The sequence below is a fragment of the Primulina huaijiensis genome, chromosome 3, assembly GCF_012295235.1.
Source record: "Primulina huaijiensis isolate GDHJ02 chromosome 3, ASM1229523v2, whole genome shotgun sequence".
Taxonomy (NCBI): Eukaryota; Viridiplantae; Streptophyta; class Magnoliopsida; order Lamiales; family Gesneriaceae; genus Primulina; species Primulina huaijiensis.
In genome coordinates, this window is record NC_133308.1 from 11,641,901 (window position 1) to 11,663,874 (window position 21,974).

At 35.8% G+C, this 21,974-nt stretch overlaps 1 protein-coding gene across 16 annotated transcripts; it reads left to right on the forward strand.

Moving 5' to 3' along the window:
* The first annotated feature begins 15,211 nt into the window (after positions 1–15,211).
* On the forward strand, positions 15,212–18,788 carry LOC140973519 (uncharacterized). Of its 16 annotated transcripts, XM_073436385.1 has the most exons (6): positions 15,223–15,691; positions 15,817–15,895; positions 16,035–16,058; positions 16,228–16,276; positions 16,995–17,054; positions 17,673–18,788. In XM_073436385.1, the coding sequence occupies exon 6, from the start codon at positions 17,674–17,676 to the stop codon at positions 18,472–18,474; it is 801 nt and encodes a 266-aa protein (XP_073292486.1). In that variant the 5' UTR covers positions 15,223–15,691; positions 15,817–15,895; positions 16,035–16,058; positions 16,228–16,276; positions 16,995–17,054; position 17,673; the 3' UTR covers positions 18,475–18,788. The 16 variants fall into 16 exon arrangements, with proteins under 16 accessions (XP_073292500.1, XP_073292498.1, XP_073292501.1 ...); XM_073436399.1 differs by lacking the exon at positions 16,228–16,276 and having other exon boundaries at positions 15,212–15,691; positions 15,795–15,880; positions 16,960–17,054; XM_073436397.1 differs by lacking the exon at positions 16,228–16,276 and having other exon boundaries at positions 15,214–15,691; positions 15,828–15,895; positions 16,960–17,054.
* Positions 18,789–21,974: the final 3,186 nt, after the last annotated feature.

The following is a 21,974-nucleotide window of genomic DNA, read 5'->3' on the forward strand; positions in this document are numbered from 1 at the left end:
TTCTCCATGGGGCGCACCGGTATTATTTGTAAAGAATAAATATGGTAGTATGCGTCTAGTCATTGATTATTGAGAGCTCAACAAAGTCACTATAAAAAATAAGTATCCACTGCCAAGAATTGAAGATTTATTTGATCAGTTGCAAGGAGCATCGATATTTTCTAAAATTTATCTCCAATCTGGGAACCATCAGTTGAAAGCGAAAGAGTCGGATGTTCACAAGACGACATTTCGTACTAGATATGGGCATTACGAGTTTATGGCCATGCCATTTGGTCTGACTAATGCGCCAGCGATCTTCATGGATCTCATGAATTGCGTATTTCAGCCGTATTTGGATCAGTTTATTATATTCTTCATTGATGATATATCGATCTATTCAAAAAATAAAGAGGAGCATAGTCGTCATTGGAGGACAGCAGTGCAAGTACTACATGACAGAAAACTTTATGCAAAATTCAGCAAGTGCGAGTTTTGGCTTGATAGAGTGGCTTTCTTAGGTCACATCATTTCTAGTGATGGCGTCGAAGTGGATCCAAGCAAAGTCGAGGCAGTGAAAAAGTGGCCAGTACCGAAGAGTGTTACCGAGATTCGCAGTTTCTTGGGACTACCTGGCTATTATCGCAAATTCATCAAGGGATTCTCATCCATTGCAGTACCATTGACATCCTTGACTAAGAAAAATGCGAAGTTTAATTGGGGATCTGGGTGTCAAGACAGTTTTGACAAGTTGAAACAAGCCTTGATTTCAACGCCAATGTTGTCTATGCCATCAAGGCAAGGGGAGTATGTTCTATATACTGACGCTTCTAAACTTGGTCTAGGCGCAGTTCTGATTCAAAATGAACGAGTTATAGCTTATGCGTCGATACAGTTGAAAATTCTCGAGAAAAAATTCTCGAGTAGAAAAGCAGCAGTTATCACTCAATTATCACTTCAAAGACCGTTGCAGTCTGAGATACAGCGGTTTGAGCTTACAGTCTATGCTAGGGGCGAGGCCCCTAATATTGCCACATAATCTGTACATTCGACTTTGAGATACAGAATTCGTGATGCACAGTCTACCAATGAGCAATTGCAAAAGTGGAGAGCCAGAGATAAAGCCAAGGGTCGGAAATTATATTAAGAGGTGGATGGTATAGTTTGTTATCAAGATCGGTTATGGGTTCCTAGTGACGATTCTTTGAGATATCTTATTATGAAAGAAGCTCATGACACACCTTATTCCATTCACTCGGGTAGCACGAAAATGTACAAAGATTCGCAGTTGTTATATTTGTGGTCAGGCATGAAGAGAGACATTCTGAAATTTGTATCCAAGTGTTTGACGTGTCAACAAGTTAAAGCAGAGTATCAAAGACCAGCGGGAAAACTTAAGCCACTTCCTATTCCCGAGTGGAAATTGGAAAATATTACGATGGACTTTGTTGTGGGATTGTCGAAAAATATTAAGGGTTTCAATGCTATATAGGTGATAGTGGACCGTCTTACGAATTCAGCGCATTTTCTACCTATCAAGACGACCTTCACCATGATTTAGTATGCAGAGTTATACATTCGAGAGATAGTTCGTCTGTATGGGATTCCGGTATCTATTGTTTCGGACAGAGATCTGAGATTTACGTCATATTTTTGGAAGAGTCTTCATGCCGCGATGGGGACCAAGTTATTATTCAGTGCAACATTTCATCCTCAAACCGATGGTCAGTCTGAGAGAGTTATACAGATTCTAGAAGATCTACTGTGAGCTTGTGTTATTGACTTCCAAGGCAGTTGGGAACCGAAATTACCTCTAGTGGAGTTTGCCTACAATAATAGCTTCCAATCATCTATTGGGATGGCTCCTTTTGAGGAATTTATGGAAAAAAATGTAGATCTCCTATTCATTGGGACGAGGTTGGTGAAAGAAGAGAGATTGGTCCAGATGCGATTGAAGAGACTACCGAGATTGTAGTCAAAATTCGTGATAGAATGAAGACGGTTTGACGGCGCAAAGCTGATAAAAGACGAAGGGAGTTAGAGTTTGCAGTGGGCGACCATGTTTTTGTGAAGATAGCACCTATGAAAGGTCCATTCGAGATTTTAGAGAGGATTGGGACACTATCTTATAAAGTGGCATTGCCACCAATGCTATCAGGAGTTCACAATGTGTTCCATATTTTGATGCTACGGAAGTACATGTCGAACCCGTCACATGTGCTAAATTATGAACCTCTACAATTGACTCCAAACATGACATGTATAGAAAGACCTGTCCCAATCTTGGCAAGGCAGGAAATTAGACTCCGAAACAAAGTCATTCCAATGGTCAAGGTCAAGTGGCTGAATCACTCGGAAGAAGAAGCTACTTGGGAAACCGAGAGAGACTTGAAGAGTCGCCATCCAGAATTATTCGGTAAGTTCTAATTGCGAGGACGAAATTTTATTTAAGGGGGGGAAGAATTGTAAGGTCCAAAAAATTAAGACGACGTAAACCAACTGCATGCAAATCTAAGAAATATGAAAAATAATAATTAATTGATTTAATTGCTTAATTGATAATGTGACATGCATGATTATATGTTAAATAGGATTTAATTGTCATTATGCATAAAATTGTATTTTTAAGGGATATTCAAGTTGTGATCGAGGAACAGAGACCGAAGGCTGAAAAAAGTAAAATGTTTTAATTATTTAAAATATGAGTGATGCTTTTTCTTATTTTTGAAAATATGTGGTTTTGAGGTGATTTTATACGTCGGGGCGTAATTTTTATCGGTGTAGGTTTTTCACAAAAATACAAACTTTTTGGCAACCCGGCTATTAAATTCACAAACTTATTTTAACAAAACTATTTTAATATTTTAATTAAAATCCTTATTAAGCACTAATGGGCCTAATTTTATGCTTAGTAGGCCTAAGTCTTGATTAGTGAATTAACTAGTATAAAATATGTTAAACCACCCCAAAACCTACACACAAAAACACACGCCACTTTCAGATTTTTGAACACACCAAATTCTCTCAAACTTTAAACGGCACACACGAGGGAGATTTCAGAGGAAAAAATTGAGAGTTGCAAGGAAAAATCAAGCCTAGGGTCTTGTCTCTGTTCTTCGCAAATCGTCAACGAATAATCGTGCGTTGAATACGTAAAGGAACGCATAATCTTTCCTTTCAAACATCATCACACCATATTATGATTTATTGCATGTGTTTGAATGAAAAATCAAGGGCCATGATAATTATTTTCGAAATTGCATGCACATGGGTTCTAAACTTGAGTTTTGTGCACCAAAAGCATGTATTTGTACTTTGTAAGGGGCTGCCATGATATAGGTATTGATCAAGCATTTTTATACATGAATTTAGATTCCTAGAACATCACCTAAACTCCACACACGATCATGAAAATAATCTGAACGCAAGTTCCTGTCATGCGAGAACAAAGGCTTCGGGTTTTGTCAAGAGGGCCTGGCTCGGTATTGGCTTGAGTCAGGGCTTAGCTAGAGTCTGTAAAGGGTCTAGGGTAGAGTCCTAGCCATACTAGGACTCGAGTTAGTGGGCTGGGAGGAGTCCTTGCCAACAAGGACTCCTACCCGAGAGACACAGGAGTTGCGCATCTTGTGTACGGGATGGGGCTCGGCCTAAGGTTCAAGGGCTGGGCTAGGGTGCGTCCTAAGGGTCCTAGGCGAGTACTGGAGAGGCTGGTTTTAGAGCCGAGTCGATGTTAGAGTCCTAGGCACCTAAACATGAGTCCTTGTCCACATGGGATTTCTCGGCCACTTCATGTGGAAGCTAATGTGGTTCGATTGTGGGGTTAGGGATGGTTTCCATGGGTTCCTAAGGTCCAGTAGGCTGTCTAAGCGTGTTGGCCATGGTTTGGTTCATTATGGCTTGAGGGTGGCTCGGGGGATTCGAGACATGGCTCGGTGCTAACTAATAAGGGTCAAGTTATGGTTTTTAATTGCTAATTTTATTGAAACACGGCTCACGGGGGTCGAGTCATGGTTCACGAGGGCTAAAATAATAAAAAAAAGGCTAAATTTTGAATTTAAGAATTTTATATTAAAGTTTGTGATTTTTCGGGATTAAAACGTCTTCGAAACGATTAATTACGAAATAATTAAAATGCCTAGTTTTTAAGCTACGTAAAATTATAAAAATTTTAATTTAGGCTTAAATAATTATTTGAGACTTGTTAGAGTAAAAGAAATTAAGAAAACGTCAAAAACATAAAATTATACGTCCAGGGGTAAAACGGTCTTTTTACACCTGAAATTTAATAAACGTCGTGGCAGTGTCCTAAATGTTATTTTATACGCTAATATTATTATTTTCATTGATTATGGATGTTTAAGAATTTTATATGTTAAATTATGATTTTTAAATGTTCATGGATTTATATGGTTTAATTATTGGACATTTAAAAGATATGTTGCATGCTTGGTTTCAAAAATAAAAACGATACGTATATGCATGATTTTTATTAAGTGGTGAAAACATGTTGAAGGATGTGAAAGTATTGTGACTAATACGATGATATGTTGGAGATATCATGAGGGTTATGGTCCCAGTGAGAGACCGACGATCATATTTCCTTGGATACAGATATGTATATGAACACGATGATATGTTAATACGTAAGGGTAAGGCCCAGTTGACCGGTGAGAGTGTCGCTGGTGTCCCCGTAGCTTAGTACTGTGGTTACATGCAGATGGATCCGTCGTTCAACACGTATATGAACAAGAAAGTCACAATCAACGATCTGAATTCAACAAAACACATATATGAACATGAATATGAATATGTACATGTTGAGGATGATATGTATATGCTTATGATGATACGAAAATGTTTATGAATTTACATGTTTAGGAAAATGTTTATGTTTAAAGTTTAAGCTTTATGATGAAAATGATATTTTAAATACAAGTAATTTTCACCGTTGTATGTGACATGTATTACGTATTACTCGTTATCAAGGATATGATGTGTTGAGTCTTTACACTCACTAGGTGTGATTGATGCAGGTGAGTATGATAATAATGTTGAGGGAGGCTTGGATGCCTAATCTGACTGGACTGGAGATGCACATAACCCGAGGACTAACGCTTCTATTTTCCGCATTTAAGTTTATGATTTTACGTCAAAAGATTTTACTACAATTTATTTATGTTTTGAGAGATTTGTGAGAGGTTTAGTATGGGCTACACTTTTCATATTTATTGCTTTTGAGGTTTGGTAAAATGTTTTACGATCTCATGTTTCGACTATTTCCTTTGGATTTTCAAATAATAGTGTGATGTTTATTTTAAAATGGTGTAGAAGTATTTTATGTATATGTATATGTAATGGCCGAAATTATGAAGAGCTTTTGAAAAAATAAAATTTTCTAGTACTTTTTAAGAAAACGATTAAGCAGACGTTTCATCTCGCTTCTGCTGCTCTACTCTGATTAATGAAGTGTTAAGTTGTCCTTATGTCTCTTCAATCCTAATTAAATTGCCTACCATGATCCTTGATTGCGAATCACAAATTAAAACGACTTAGGGTGACTTAGTTCCATTCTACTATGACCCCGAATTTTGAATTTTCTCGCAATTCCTCCTACTAGATTGGATGTCTAAACTTATCGCATCTTACTTTTCTTATACAATGCCCATAATGCTCATCAACCTATTACATTATCATTTATGAAATCTTAACACCAAAATTTACTGATCGACTTCTATCCTCGGTAATACACATAAAAGTTAAACCTTATCACAACCACATAACAATATTATCCTAAGATCTTTGAATTGAATCTTTATCTTACGACACCAAACTTACGTAACTTAACTATTTACAAGTATATCCCAAATATTAAATTTTTGCAAATCTTAAAATTCGAGTAGCGTTAATCTATAAAACCCAAATATACAATATTGATCTTCTACATATATAATAAAGCCCTTCAATCCTCAATTACATGCTTAAACTATTATCTTCCAAATTACAATAAAGTTGAGGCATAAGATCCTTGGACTTTCCTCCTTGAAACAAATGTCGCATTCTTACATATCATTAATGCTTAATTAGTACTAGCGTATAAAACTTAATAAGTTATCCCATTGTAGCCTTAGACTAAATCTAATAAATCGACTTCACTTATAACCATAGGGTTCTAGAATCCCCATATCAAGATTTTAGATTTCCTACTCGATAAAAATCTTAATATTCGTAATTGGCAACCTATGTTGAACACGACTAATTCCCTTAGTTACTCAACCCAAGTAGTAATAGATAGTATAATTCCAATACACATATCCGCTTAGTCCCAAGTTTCTTAATGACTTTAAAAAATTTCTCAAAACAAGGTGTCTACCTCAACCCTTACATGCGTCTATCAAATACCCTAACTATCAGTCATGCCCAACTTTATAGAAAAATTTAACCCTGGAGAAGATATAATTTTAACTCCTAAGATCAAGTTGGCTTTTCTCTTGTCTTCAGTTGTCCACTCATCTCTTGGCTTTTCAATACGTTGTGGTGCCCCTTCAGTTAGGGCAACAGCTGTATTAGCTATTAAAATTTTCATGGGTCTAACAGTGATACCGTACCACATGCCATCGTCTTGTGCAGATAAATGAGCCTGCATTCTGATTTTCCCATCATCGAAGTCTTCTCTGGAAAACATAGGAATTTTGTTGAATGAAGACATGGTAATCAGTTTAGTGTAAATAAAAATATTCAAGGACAAGATTCAACTGCTCTAATACAACTTGATAAGATCGGTTATGAGGTGAAAGAGTGTTTAGAAGGGGCGTTGAATTAACACTAAACGATTTTCACAGCTTTTTCAAATATTGAGTCGGTTTAGTGATAAACTGAAACTCGGGAATCTTTTCAGTCAATATCAGTCAGTTAACAAGTAATGTGCGGAAATAAACTGACTGAAAATTAGAATATAAACTGAAATAAGAACACAAATATTTTATGGATGTTCGGAGATTTCAATCACTCCTACGTCACCCTTTCTATCACAAGGATAGGATTTTTACAAAAAGACTTTGATCGATACAAACAATTGCAAAGACCCACTTCAGTCTTGGACTTAACACTGTCAAAATGAAACTCTTTGTAACGTACCGTATTTACTTGGATACAGATATGTATATGAACATGATGATATGTTAATACGTAAGGGTAAGGCCCAGTTGACCTGTGAGAGTGTAGCTGCAGTCCCCATAGCTTAGTACTGTGGTTACATGCAGATGGATCAATCGCCCAACACTTATATGAACAAGAAAGTCACAATCAACGATCTGAATTCAACAAAACGCATATATGAACATGAATATGAATATGTACATGTTGAGGATGATATGTATATGCTTACACTACAAGAATAAATGCTTATGGTGACATTCATAAATGTCATCATATTCAATATTTAGTGACATTTAAGTTTTAGTGACACCTCCAACAAATGTCCTCTATTCCAATGTCGTCTTAAAATTCCTGACATTTTTTAATGTCATTATAAGTTGTTAATGACAACTTCATACGTGTTACTAATTATTCATATAATGACAATTTTAAACGTCAGGAAAACTCATGTTTTAAATACATTTATACATGCCCTGTTATTATAGTAATAATGACAAATTTATATGTCAGTTAAAATCATTTATAATGACAACTAAAAGTGTCGTGTATGTTATTTATAGTGACAATAACAAATGTGGGAATATTTGTGTTGGATAAATATTGGAGGAGGGAAAAATAGATAAAATAAATGTGGGAATAAAAAAAACATATTAGATTATTTATCCTGACATCTTTAATTGATGTCATTTTTAATATGGAGGGAAACAATTATTTTCCCTCCTCCAATATTTATCCAACCCAAATGTTCTAACATTTATTTATAGTGACAAATTTTAGTTTTTAAATGATTTTTTACGATGTGGGAAAATTATTGTTTCCCTCCATACAAAAAATGACATTAATTAAAAATGTCAGGATAACTAATCTAATATGATTTTTTATTTTACACATTATTAATTTTTTACAAGTGTCATTATTAAATATTTGTAACAATATTTAATTAAAAGTGTCTACAAAAAAGTGTCACAATAGCCATTTATTGTTGTAGTGTTATGATGATACAAAAATGTTTATGATTTTACACGTTTATGAAAATGTTTATGTTTAAAGCTTATGCTTTATGATGAAAATGATATTTTAAGTACAAGTAATTTTCACCGTTGTATGTGACATGTATTACGTATTACTCATTATCAAGGATATGATGTGTTGAGTCTTTAGACTCACTAGGTGTGATTGATGCAGGTGAGTATGATAATAATGTTGAGGGAGGCTTGGATGCCTAATCTGACTAGACTGGAGATGCACATAACCCGAGGACCAGCGCTTCTATTTTCCGCATTTAAGTTTATGATTTTACGTCAAAAGATTTTACGACAATTTATTTATGTTTTGAGAGATTTGTGAGAGGTTTAGTATGGGCTACACTTTTCATATTTATTTCTTTTGAGGTTTGGTAAAATGTTTTACGATCTCATGTTTCGACTATTTCCTTTGGATTTTCAAATAGTAGTGTGATGTTTATTTTAAAATGGTGCAAAAGTATTTTATGTATATGTATATGTAATGGCCGAAATTATGAAGAGCTTTTGAAAAAATAAATTTTCTAGTACTTTTTAAGAAAACGATTAAGTAGACGTTTCATCTCGCTTCTGCTGCTCTACTCTGATTAATTAAGTGTTAAGTTGTCCTTATGTCTCTTCAATCCTAATTAAATTGCCTACCATGATCCTTGATTGCGAATCACAAATTAAAACGACTTAGGGTGACTTAGTTCCATTCTACTATGACCCCGAATTTTGAATTTTCTCGCAATTCCTCCTACTATATTGGATGTCTAAACTTATCGCATCTTACTTTTCTTATACTATGCCCATAATGTTCATCAACCTATTACATTATCATTTATGAAATCTTAACACCAAAATTTACTGATCGACTTCTATCCTCGGTAATACACATAAAAGTTAAACCTTATCACAACCACATAACAATATTATCCTAAGATCTTTGAATTGAATCTTTATCTTACGACACCAAACTTACGTAACTTAACTATTTACAAGTATATCCCAAATATTAAATTTTTGCATATCTTAAATTTCGAGTAGCGTTAATCTATAAAACCCAAATATACAATATCGATCTTCTACATATATAATATAGCCCTTCAATCCTCAATTACATGCTTAAACTATTATCTTCCCAATTACAATGTAATGCCCGAGAATTGAGTTTTTACTTGTTATATATTATGAATAAGGCAATGGAAGAACAGACGTGGAGAAGCGGCGTTGCAATTTGAGTGTTTTTGTTAAAGAAGACACCGCACCCGCGGTGCCAGACAGAGCGCAACCGCGGTGTTTGAGCGCAACCGCGGCAACAAAAGGCATCGCACCCGCGGTCGCTTATGATGGAATTTGGATGGGGCTGCCGAGGACTAAGCGCACCCGCGCTCATGTTTCTACCGCACCTGCGGTGGTTGAGCAGTAGGGTACATTGTGGGTACAGTAAAGTCACCGCACCCGCGGTCCAAGAAGCAGCGCACCCGCGGTCGATTATTCTGAATTTCTGATGGTGGTGCCGTGAGCTTACCGCACCCGCGGTCCAGAGGGAGCGTACCCGCGGTGCGACGTGTTTGATGAAGAATGAAACATGTGTTCCTTGCCATGCATAATTGATGTGTTGTCTCTTATTTCCCCTCCATTTTCAGCAGACAGCTCGAGAGGAATTCCCATGTCAAGTTCAAGGGTCTTTTCATCTTATAATTGAGCTTGTGCAAGATATATTCATCCAAACTTTAATCCAAACATAGATTCATGCTCCTATTGTTGTAAGCTTTCAAAAGATGTAAGTATTGTTACCTTTCAGCTTATTTTGAAGTTGAGATGTTGGGGAAAATCAGATTTGAGTTCTATGTGGTGTCCTTATGATTATGGTGAACGTATATTTAAAACCGGATCGAAGAAATGATATCGTATGCGAGTACTATGATTTTCAGCATGTATTGTGATTGAGAATATACAGATTTTGACAGTATGATGTATATATGGTGTTTGATTATTCATTGTTGAGAATTGATTCTTCTTATTTGAGTTGATCGGTATCGAAAGATTACACCGTTATGCCGTCAAGATGTACCGAGATTGAATAATGATTTGTACAAGGCTTGTTTTGAATTGTATCTTGATAGAATACATCTATACATTGCCATTTCAGATTTGGATTGTCAGATTGAATATGGACAGATTGAAATACGAGACTTCGTCTTCGTCAGACCGGGAAGATAAAGGTATAAAACGATGTGAACTGGGAGATCGACTTGAGTTAGATTTAACTCGAGTTTCCCTAAACCACATACTTGTATGACATTGTTGTTTTTATATACCTTTGTGTTTTTAAATGATTATGTTTATTTTGTTGAAATAGAAAATAGAAAGTAGATAGTTATTAAGTGAGAGTCACTGACAAAGGGGCTAGATTATGACATAATAGTCACTGGCCATTGCACATTGTCAGAGTAGGATTAACTAGTCTTTGGTAGATACGCCAAGACACTGGTCGTTTGGTATATCGATATGCTTCAGATACAGATAGCATCCTTATTACGGATTATTCGATAAAGACTAGACCAAAGGCCAGAATTAAGAACGTACCGCCACCGCGAACGGTAGTAGTAGGTGGGAGACTTGTTACGTTCTTATTCACCGAGATCCCTAGATTAGATGAAAGATAAGTTGAGTCTGAGATGCCGAGTCAAGAACTTGGTTTATAGACTTGTATTGATTTATGTTTCGTAGATTACGATTCATGTTTTATTTATAGTTCGATATCGATTCACATTGTCAGAATTTGATACATGTAATGATATCTGTTGCATGCTTATTATACCATTGCATGTATACATTGTTTATACTGGGATTTATTCTCACCAGAGTATCCGGCTGTTGTCTTGTTTGTATGTGTGCATGACAACAGGTGGGACAGGATCAGGGTCGAGAAAAAGATGAGAGATTGAGATTAGCGTGGTGATTCCGGACTTGGATGTGAATAGGTTTCAGCTCTTGACATGTAGTAGTTGAACCTTAGTTAGTTTGAATTCACGTTGTTGTATTAGATTTGTACTTGTATATTGATTTGTATATTAGATCAATTCCATTACGTTCCGCAATTAAAAAAAAAAAATTATGACCCTAATTACTTGACTAGTATATTGATCCTAATAACGATTAAGAAGATTATTAGCGTCCGGGTCCCCACATACAATAAAGTTGAGGCATAAGATCCTTGGACTTTCCTCCTTGAAACAAATGTCGCATTCTTACGTATCATTAATGCTTAATTAGTACTAGCGTATAAAACTTAATAAGTTATCCCATTGTAGCCTTAGACTAACTCTAATAAATCAACTTCACTTATAACCATAGGGTTCTAAAATCCCCATATCAAGATTTTAGATTTCCTACTCGATAAAAATCTTAATATTCGTTCATTGGCAACCAATGTTGAACACGACTAATTCCCTTAGTTACTCAACCCAAGTAGTAATAGATAGCATAATTCCAATACACATATTCGCTTAGTCACAAGTTTCTTAATGACTTTAAAAAATTTCTCAAAACAAGGTGTCTACCTCAACCCTTACATGCGTCTATCAAATACCCTAACCATCAGTCATGCCCAACTTTATAGAAAAATTTAACCTTGGTGAAGATATAATTTTAACTTCTAAGATCAAGTTGGCTTTTCTCTTGTCTTCAGTTGTCCACTCATCTCTTGGCTTTTCAATACGTTGTGGTGCCCCTTCAGTTAGGGCAACAGCTGTATTAGCTATTAAAATTTTCATGGGTCTAACACTGGACTCGAGTGGTTGAAGTAATTAAAAATGAACAAAATTCTTTTTATAAAAGTTTTTAAACCCTTCCTGAAGCTCTAGAATCAGCCAACTGTTTTATTGATCCAAATTACTTTATTGATTATCCAGTCAGAAAAGATATAAATACCCAAAAGAGTTATGGTAAATAAATAGCCAATGAAAATAGTTTTCCAAAAAAGAGTTTTTACAAAATTCCTAAAAAATATTTAAAAACTGATTTTCAATTTTGTAACCATTGCGACAAGATGGTAAAAAATTTTAAAAGACTAAATGATTCGAAATCATTAATGTCTGATAAAATTAAGAAGTTGACGGAAAAATTACAAGAAACAGAAGCAGCCCTTAAGGCAAACCTTATAAACTTGAACCTTCTTAAAAAGATTCAAGATTTTGAAATAGACAAACCCGGTTTATTAGACAGACCTAGTCTATTTAATTCTAGCAAAAAACTGAGCTCAACAAGATTTTTATTTAGACCACTTACAGAATTAAGCATATTACCTACCCAAATAAATGACATTATTTTCTCAAAAGCCAAAGAAAATTTCTACCAAAAATTTCAAATGGTCCAAGAAATTCTTTTCTTAAAACCCGATGGTATAAAAATTATTCCTTTAAAAGGAATAAATGAATATGCCTAACATAAAATTGATTGTCAAAAAGAAACTTTAGATATAGACAATTGTTCTTGTCAACTTCAATTCTACATCCTTTCTGCCCAAATAAACTTTTCATCCTTCAGAGATTTTTTCTTTCAGTTTAATAATTAGGAAGAAAGAATAAGTATAAATTCCTTATTAGATTTAGGATTAGTTTCAGAAATCATCATTATAGAATCTATTTTATTGATTTTGTTTGTATGATTTTGGAATTGTTCTAAAGCTTCACTAATATTTGAATCATGATTTAAGGTATTTATTCTAAGATTAAAGGTTTGTGTTTCAGGAGCAGTTTGATCTATGGGTTGATTTGAACTACTGACTGTTGTTACCATTTTACTTAATTTATCTTGTATTATTTTTATAAATTCAGAATTATTTTCTTTAATATTTTTAACACTATTTTCAGTTATTTGATATGGTTTAAAATTTGGGTTTTTAAGTTTACTATTTGTATTCGAAGTTTCTATTTTATTTGTGGGTTGTTTTTGTATTTGTTTTTCTATCCTATCTAATTTTTTTCATATGGTATTTAAATTTGTATTTGTGAAATTATTTTGTGTTATGATGTTTTTTATTTGTAGAAGTAAAGATTTTAAAAAAATTTATCATTTAGGGAGACTGAAAAATTTGGATAGCAATCAAAAGAAATTGGTCCCGTACACAGACTAGATTCAACAGAACTTAACAAGGAGTCTTCAAAGTTTGTGAATCCGGCATCTCTTAAAATAGCAAGGGTAGAGGTATTTAATCCTTCTTTTGTTAAAGGTTTTATTCCAACTTGGACTAATCCAATATGAAGGTATTTATAATTCTTATCTCTATGTTTTTGTAAAGAATTTTGGGAAAAAAAATTTATTGTTTCAAAAGGTTTTGTAAGTTGAATATCTCTTTTTTTGAAAAATTGATATCTTGAAGTTTTATAGATTTGAATAGTATTTGTCGTTGTCATGCTTGCATCATTTTGATGTCATTTTTCAATTTTTTTTTAATACGAATTTTACAATCAATATACAAAAATTAAAATTTACAATTATGTGTCTTAATTGTGCATTCTTTCTTCATCAAGTAAATCTTCAAGCATAATATCTTTTTCTGAGGAGTAGAAGATTTCTTTTATCTTCTGGTCTTCTAATTCTTCCAAGAATCTATTGTACATTCTAGTATAAACATAAAAAACTTTGGAAGCATCTGTATAAAAATCTGGAAAATGATCAACGCATGGAGATGAGCTATATATACAAGAATTTAACACATAAATAAAACACTCCTTGGAATCAAAATAAGAACTTCAATATGAATCTTCAAAGGATTTACAAATTCTTTAAGAACATAGAGCTTGAAGGATAAGAACACTTTGAATGTGAGTGGAGAAAGTAGAAAAAGAAAGAAAGAGAAGAGAGAAAGAGAAAGAGAGAGAGAGAATAAAACTTGGTATAAAACCTTGAGGGACTTGTCTTCTTTTTATAGATATCTTCAAGGAAATTTTCGGAATCTTGAATAGTATTTATCGTTGTCATGCTTGCATCATTTCGACGTCATTTTTCTGTTTTTTTTATTACACGAATTTTACAATCAATATACAAAAATTAAAATTTACAAATCATATTTACATTCCACTGTTTCCAAAAATAGGTCCATCATCATCATCATCCAAATGGATAAAGGGCTATGGAGATTCTGACCTGTTTGATAAGGCTGGTGTAAATTTCATCAATATCGCTTGCATTTCTTCAGGAGTTTTTGCTGTTGCAAGCATAGCTGCCATTTGAGATTTTTGTTTGTACCAAAAAGTCTGTCTGCTGTGGTATTTGGAATGTTTCTGTAGTCTTGACATTACAGTTTTTAATTCACTTTTTAATATTCATAATTGAAAGGCTTGGAGAACTTTTAAATTTATCCCACCATTTAACTTTGAATCTTCTTATGAGCAATGGATGTTTTTGATCAGAAAGATCTACTGTCCATGCAAGAACCCATAGAACATAGAATTTTGTACAAAAAAGGGCTAATGGTTGTAATGATTTTTCTTCATCTGTGGGTTTATACTGAGCTTTGAATAAATTGAACGAACTTTGGATTGGGGGTTTTAGAATTTCATATGATGATCCGAAAAATTCCCACCATGAATTCCACCAAAATTGAAATTGTTTGGTATCACATATTTTTGTGTTAAAATAGAAAATCCATGTGTGTTTATGTTTGTGGTTTTGGATCAAAAAAGAATTGTACCATGCTTGTTGATAATCCCAATAATTAAAAGGTATTTCAAAGAATTGTGTTTCTTTAAATTTTTCTGGAAAGACTAGGGATTTGGTTAAGTCATATCCCCAATCAGCTGGAGCAATGACTTTGAGAATCTTACAAGTAGAGTATGCCGGATCTTCATGTTTCTCTTCTAGGAAGAAATTTTTAAATATTACGGATTCTGTAAATTCAAGAATGGCTTGATAGAAATAAGGGGTTTTATTAATGTCATATGGTTTATAATATCTTTCTTTTCCAAAATATTTTTGAAGAATCTAGAATGGTTCAGAACTATCGAATCCTCTTTCAGTATTAATGTAAGGCCCTGTAATTAATTATCCAGTAATTTGATATAATTAGAATAATTATTGAGTTGCAAATTAAAATAATTATTTATGCCAAATAAATTCAAGAAGTGTGTTAAAAATATGTATTTTAGAATATCGGAAAATTTAACGATATAAAATACATATAGAGTTTAAATAACACACGAGTTCTTAAAATAAGTAAAATCCGGATAAATGGACTCAATTTATTAAATGTTGTGGTCAATTATTACACATATACACCACTTTATTAAATTAAAGAAAAGGGGAAAGAAGCAAACCCATTCCCGTAGCCTTTGTTTTCCTTTTTCTTCACAATCCCGTCACCCTCATCACCTTCAAATTGGAGAGGCCATAACTTTACCGTCCGGCGTCGAAATCTCAAACGGTTTGAGGGGTTTTCTTCCTTACTTCAGTAGCTTCGTTTTGAACCATGAATTGCCACTTTTGATGCTCGTTTCAGCCCAAATCGAGGCCTGTTCGTGGCAGCTGTTGTTGGCTCGGTTTAGGTGAGATTTAAGTTTAGTTTCTTGGAGTTTTGTTGTGTGTTGGAGTGGGTTTTAAGCCTTGTGATTTCTCTGTAACTCTAGCTCGTTTTCTGAATTTTTCCAGCTTATTTTCTGATTTTTTTTAGCTCGTGAACAGTAACTCCGACGAGTTTCCGGTGGGTTATCACCTCGAGACCGCTAGCGACTAGAGTAAGCTTCGACCTTGTGAGTTCGTAGTTCTAAATTTCAGCTTCTAAGCGTGATAGTAGGCTGCCGAAATTTGGATTTTTACCCGTTTCGATTTAAATTGTTTTCGTCATTCGAATAGCGTTTTATTGACATATTTATTGGATAATTGTTGTAGGTTCGGTCATTGGAAATCTTCGAGGTATAATTCGGCGAGCCTATTAATTATGTCGAATCGTTTTGTATTATATTGAAAGATATTATAGTATGGTTGTTATCGTTAGAATTAGTCTAAGGATTATCGAGTTGATATGGTTGGAATGTAAATAATGATGAGTTGTGGAATTATTCGGCTTATTTTGTTATTCTAGGCTGAGGGAGTTTAGTTGATCATTCTTGAAGATCGTTTTCATGATATATGTATGTTACAGCTCGGTAACATACGACTGTAAAACATAAATTATGTTTAATTGTCATTCTTTGTTACATGGATCGTTTTTATGACTTGTTGACTGTTGTAAATTGTTAAATGCCTTCGTTGTGGTCTATGTTTATTATTATGACATATTATTGGCATTTAGCATAGGGAATAAAGTTATGACATTCATGTTGAGCCCTATCATTCTTGTTAGCCATTGTTGATATCCGTTGTTATCTGGCACTGTTGTTTATCTCGGGATCATTGTGTGGCTGATAGGCCTATACACATGAGACCGTAGATGTGATTGAAAAATCTCGTGGTTAGTGCAGCCTTTTGAGGTGAGCGCTGAGATTGTGTCATCTGGTTCGTTCTGTTGTGCCATCCTGTCATATCGTATCAGCTATATGGAGGCCGAGTCAGGGGTGTTATTGCACAGCTTGGCATACCTCGCATACTTGGCAGGGCGGTTTAGCTGCATTACGATGTAGCTCCCCTGTGTTGTTGCTCGAGCATTATTCCAGTTGTTATCGTACCGTTTGTTGGCTCCTGTTATCCCGATTATTCGTTGAGTCTTTCATGCATTGCATATTACATTTTATTATATGATTATGCATGATTTATGATTATTGTTGTTATTGTTGAACTGTTTCATACCAGAATCCTAACCTCAGATGTTTACTAGGGGGCTACTGTGGTTGCTATTGGGCACCATGGTAGATCTCTCGAGTCGTTTTGCAGCATTAGGCCGGGGTTCCGCCAGTGGAGCTCGGGATTGAGGTTGGATTGCTTGGTTCTGTCAGTATAGTTTTCCAGTTAGTCTATATGTATGTCTTGAGTTTGATTCAGTCTTGTATTGTAGTTTATTTGCCGGGGAGATGCCCCGTGTATCTGTAGTGATATTTGGTTGTTTTTGTAATGTTCTGAGTCTACCCTATGATTCTTATGATCTGGTGAGTATTTGGTAAGTTTTAATTTCTGTTTAGTCCTGGCCAGTGCGGCTATAGGTTGTTGACATCGGTTTTTGTTTTTATGACCCTAGTTGGAGTATATTTTGATATAAACTGCTGCTTGAGTTTTTCGGGCTGTCCTACTTACGGGAGGGTCATGCCGAAATTTTTCTAGGCCCTGAGGTCCGTTTTAAAGTACTTTTAAACCATTTCCTCTGCAGTTTTAAATCAAACCATTATTGTTTGATCATTAATTGTCGTTAGAGTAAATGGGCCTCAAATCTTGGTATCAGAGCGTAAACTGAGATACGCTCGAACTAGAGTCTAGGGCACTCGAGTCTTGGCAATAAATGGTTGTTGCGCCTGTGTATGCTACTTGACAGCATGTTTATGTAATTATATGATTTGTTTGCTTCCATTCTAATTGTTTTGGTGTTTTATCGTATAGAATGGAGGGAGGTGGAGAAATTCCTGTTGATGAGATTCCTCTAGCTCGAGGTCGAGGTCGTGGACGTGGTAGACCTCGCGTCCATGTTGTTGATGATACTTTTGTTGAGCAAGCGGCTGATCATCTAGACCAGCTTAGGATGGATGAGTTAGTTGCGTGTTTCCATTCTATGCATCCACCTCGATTTAGTGGTTCTGAGGGAGCTGAGAAAGCAGAACTATGGATTTCTGAGATTGAGGAATTGTTTGATTTGATTGAGTATCCTTCAGAGCGTCGATTGAGATTAGCTGTGTATCAGTTGAAAGATCGTGCCAAAATGTGGTTGTCTACTACATTGATGACTTTAGATGCTCAGAGGATTGTTTCATCAGCGGATATATTCAAGCTGAAGTTTAAGGAAAGTTATTGTCCTCCATCATTTTACAGTTCTAAGGCTCCAGAGTTTCATAACCTGAAACAAGGCGATATGTCAGTTGTGGAGTATGCGGATACTTTTTATGCTATGCTGAGATATGCTCCTCATGTTGCTGGGAGTCAGGTTGCTGTCGTCGAAAGTTTCATTGAAGGATTGAACGATCATCTGCACCCTTTTGTTTCTACCGGTAAGCCACTGAATTATCTTGAAGCAGTGGAAATAGCAAAAAGGGCTGAAGCTAGTCTTAAGCGGAGTGGCAATCCAGTGACTACCCAACATCATCATCCGGGAAGGAAACAGTTCAATCAATCTGGTTCTGCATCTCTTCGTCCACGTGGGAAGCAGTTTAAGAAGCCTGGTTCAAGTTCTTCGAGTTCAGGGAGTTAAGGGAACCGTGGTGGATATCGTTATAGTGGACCTTACTGTGATCACTGTGGAGGCAAGCATTCTAGTACTCAATGTGTTGGAGTTCAAGGGGTTTGTAATAACTGTGGTCGGCCGGGTCATTTTGCTAGAGTTTGTCCCAGTAAGATGGGGAAATCAGCCCAGGCAGGTAGTGGAGCTCAAAGTAATAGAATTCCAGTAGCGTCCCAGTCTTCCCATCATCCTAGTCTCCCTTCGCATCAGAGTAGAGGGCAAGGTGGTCAACAGAATCAGTCATCTTGTAACGCCCCGAAAATTTAAAAGTCCACGCGAACAACATGCGCAAATTATTAATTTTCTTGTGTATTTTAATTAATTGTTTTAATTACATGAATTAATTATGTTGTGCATATTTGCATGTTTAAAATATATTTTTCTACATGGTTGCATTAAAATGTATTTTTAAAAGGATATTCGAGTTGCGATCGAGGAACGGAGACCGAGGGCTGAAAAATAGAAAATGTTTTTAATTATTTAAAATAAGGGAGATGCTTTTTCTTATTTTTGAAAATAAGGGGTTTCGAGGTGATTTTATACGCCGGGATATAAATTTTATCGGTGTTGGTTTTTCAACAAAAATATGAACTTTTTAGCAACCCGGCTATTTAATCTACAAACTATTTTACCAAAAACTATTTTAATTTTTTATTTAAATCCTAATTAGACTAATGGGCTTAATTTAATGGCTTGATAGGCCTAAGCCTAGTTAGCAAATTAATTAGCTATTTAAAAGTGTTAATCACCCAAAAACCCTTCACTTTTGCAATTGAAACTCACGGCCACCCACTTTTAAAATTCATAAACTCTCTCCCAAGACACCACACACACGGCACTACACATCCAAGCTTTGGGAAGAAAATTCGAAGGGGCTCAAGGAGAAGATAGCCTAGGTTCCGTCCCGTTCTTCGTCGTCAACAGTTTTTCGTGTGTTTAAAACGCAAAGGCACGCCATAATTCTTCCTTTACTCATCTATCACACCATAGTATTTAATTAATTGTGTTTTGCATGAAAATTAAGGGAACCTTGGTAATAATTTCGTTTTTGCATCAAGAAGGGTTTTTAAATCATGCATGTTGATCCAAAATCTATGTTTAACATGATCCTAAGGGGCTGCCATGATTAGGTAAGGTTTAAGGGTGGTTTCTACATGTTTTAAAGAGTCCTAATCACACAAATAAGCTGCACACAAGATTAGATCAAGCTGGAATCGTGGGCTGAAACCAGAAAGAAGGGCCGAGAGTTGTGTTGTCTTCATGGGTTCGATTTCCTTGCATGGGGCTTAGGGGCTCGACCTGGTCTTGAGGAGAGTTCGGTTGGGATGTGGTTAGGTCCTAGAAAGGTCCCTTGCATGGCCAGGGCTTGCGCTAAGGGGCTGGGGAAGAGTCCCCACGTGAAAGGGCTCTTCCGAGGCATACTTGAGGGTGACCGAGAGATTTGTGAGGGTGGCTCGAGAGAGGGCTGGACTAGGACGTCTAGGCTGTGGTTCAGGCTGTTCCAGAGGGGTAAGGAAGGTTGGGACTCGAGGGTGGCTCGAGCCATGGGCTGGGGAAGAGTCCACGTGATGCGGGACTCTCCCCCAAAATTGTGTGCGTGATCTGTGACAGCAGCCAGGGGGGGGTTGCTGCTGGGGCTAGGTGGCTCAGGGTAGGTTCATCAGGGTCCTAGGGTCATGATCAGGGGTTGGGCTAGGGCCTGGTGCGGCTGGCTTGCTGCTGGCTCGAAGAAAAAGGAGGGAACCGTGAGGAATCAAAGTGGACGCGAGGCTGCTGTCTTGTGCAGATGGGTTGGTGCTCGTGTCCAGGGCTTGGGGTTGGTCTGGGGTTGGTCTGGGCGTGGTCTAGGGAAGGTTAGGGTGTGATGGGGTCGGTAGTGGCTCAGCTGGTAGAGTCCTAGGATAACTAGGAGTCCTAGAGCAACTATGAAACTCACACACACATGTACAGATTTGGGTCAAGTTTCAGGAAGGTTTTGAGCGGGCCAGGGGTTGTTTTACGGGCTGGGCTTGCACAGTAGGGTCCCTAGGTGAGTTGGCTAGGTTTTGGTTCAAGGTGGCTTGGGCGTGGCTCGAGTAAATTAGGAGATGGCTCGGTGTGAACGTTAGGGTGTAAAAAACGAAAATTTAAGAAGGATAAATAGATCCAAGGGTCCACGGGGGTGGCTCATGACTTGGAAGGGTAGAATAAATTCTAAAAATGTTATATTAAAAATTTGGGATCAAAATAATGAGTTTTGGAATTTTCCGGGATTTAATCGCCGCACGGAACGCTAATTAACGAGTTAATTGAAACACCTAGTTTTAAGCTTTATAAAATTATGAAAAATTAGGTTTAAGCTTAAATAATTATTATAAGTCTAAGTTTTTAATTTGGGAATTTTATATTAAGGTTTGGTTTAATTCGGGATTAAAACGCATTAATACGTCACATTTAAAGATAAATTTAAAAGTCCTCGTTTTAGCCTAAATAAAAATATGAGAAAATTAATGTAGGCTTAAATAATTATTTGGGACATGTTAGAGTTAACGGAATTAAGAACATGTCAAAAACGTGAAATTTTACGTCTAGGGGTAAAACGGTCTTTTCACACCTAAAAATTAGTAAACGTCATGGCAGTGCCCTGAATGCTGTTTTATGTGCTAATATGATTATTTTCTATAGTTATGGATGCTTATGGAATTCTAAATGTTAAAATGATAGTTTAAACGTTTATGGGATTTTATAAGTTAAAATGATATTTTAAATGTTTAGGGAATTTTATATGTTTATGATTTAAAATGTCAAAATGTTATTTTAAATATTTTGAGGTTAAAATGATTATTTTTAAATGTTTATGAAATGTTCATGATTAAATTATGATTTTTAAATGTCTATAGGATTTTTATGATTTAAGGTTGACATTTAAAAGACATGTTGTATGCTTGGTTTCAAAAATAAAAATGATATTATATGGATGATTTTTATAAGTGATGAAAATGTAAAATGTTGAAGGAGGTGAAGTGATTGTGACTAATTCGTTAATAATGGCGATGTCGTGAGGGTGATGGTCCCAGTGGGAGCCCGACGATCGTGTTTCCATTATTGCGAATATGAGGTTATGAGGTTTGAGGAAGAATGGGAATATCGTGAGGGGAGAAGGCCCCAGAGGGAGCCCATTTATGGGAGAAGGCCCCAGAGGGAGCCCCGACGATCGTATTTCTATTCGATCATGTTAGGCCAAGGCTCAGTTGACCGGTGAGAGCGTCGCTGATGTCCCCGCCGCCCAGTACTGTGGTTATATTTAGATGGATCCATCGATCATGTCATGTGAGGAAAGTCACAATTAACGATCTGAATTCAACAAAGGAAAAGGAAAAGGAAAAATGTTTATGATCATGAAAAGGGTTTTATGTCATGTCATGTTGAGGAAAAGGAAAAAGTTAAGGTTTATGTTATGCATATCATGAAAACGTTTTAATTAAAGTTTA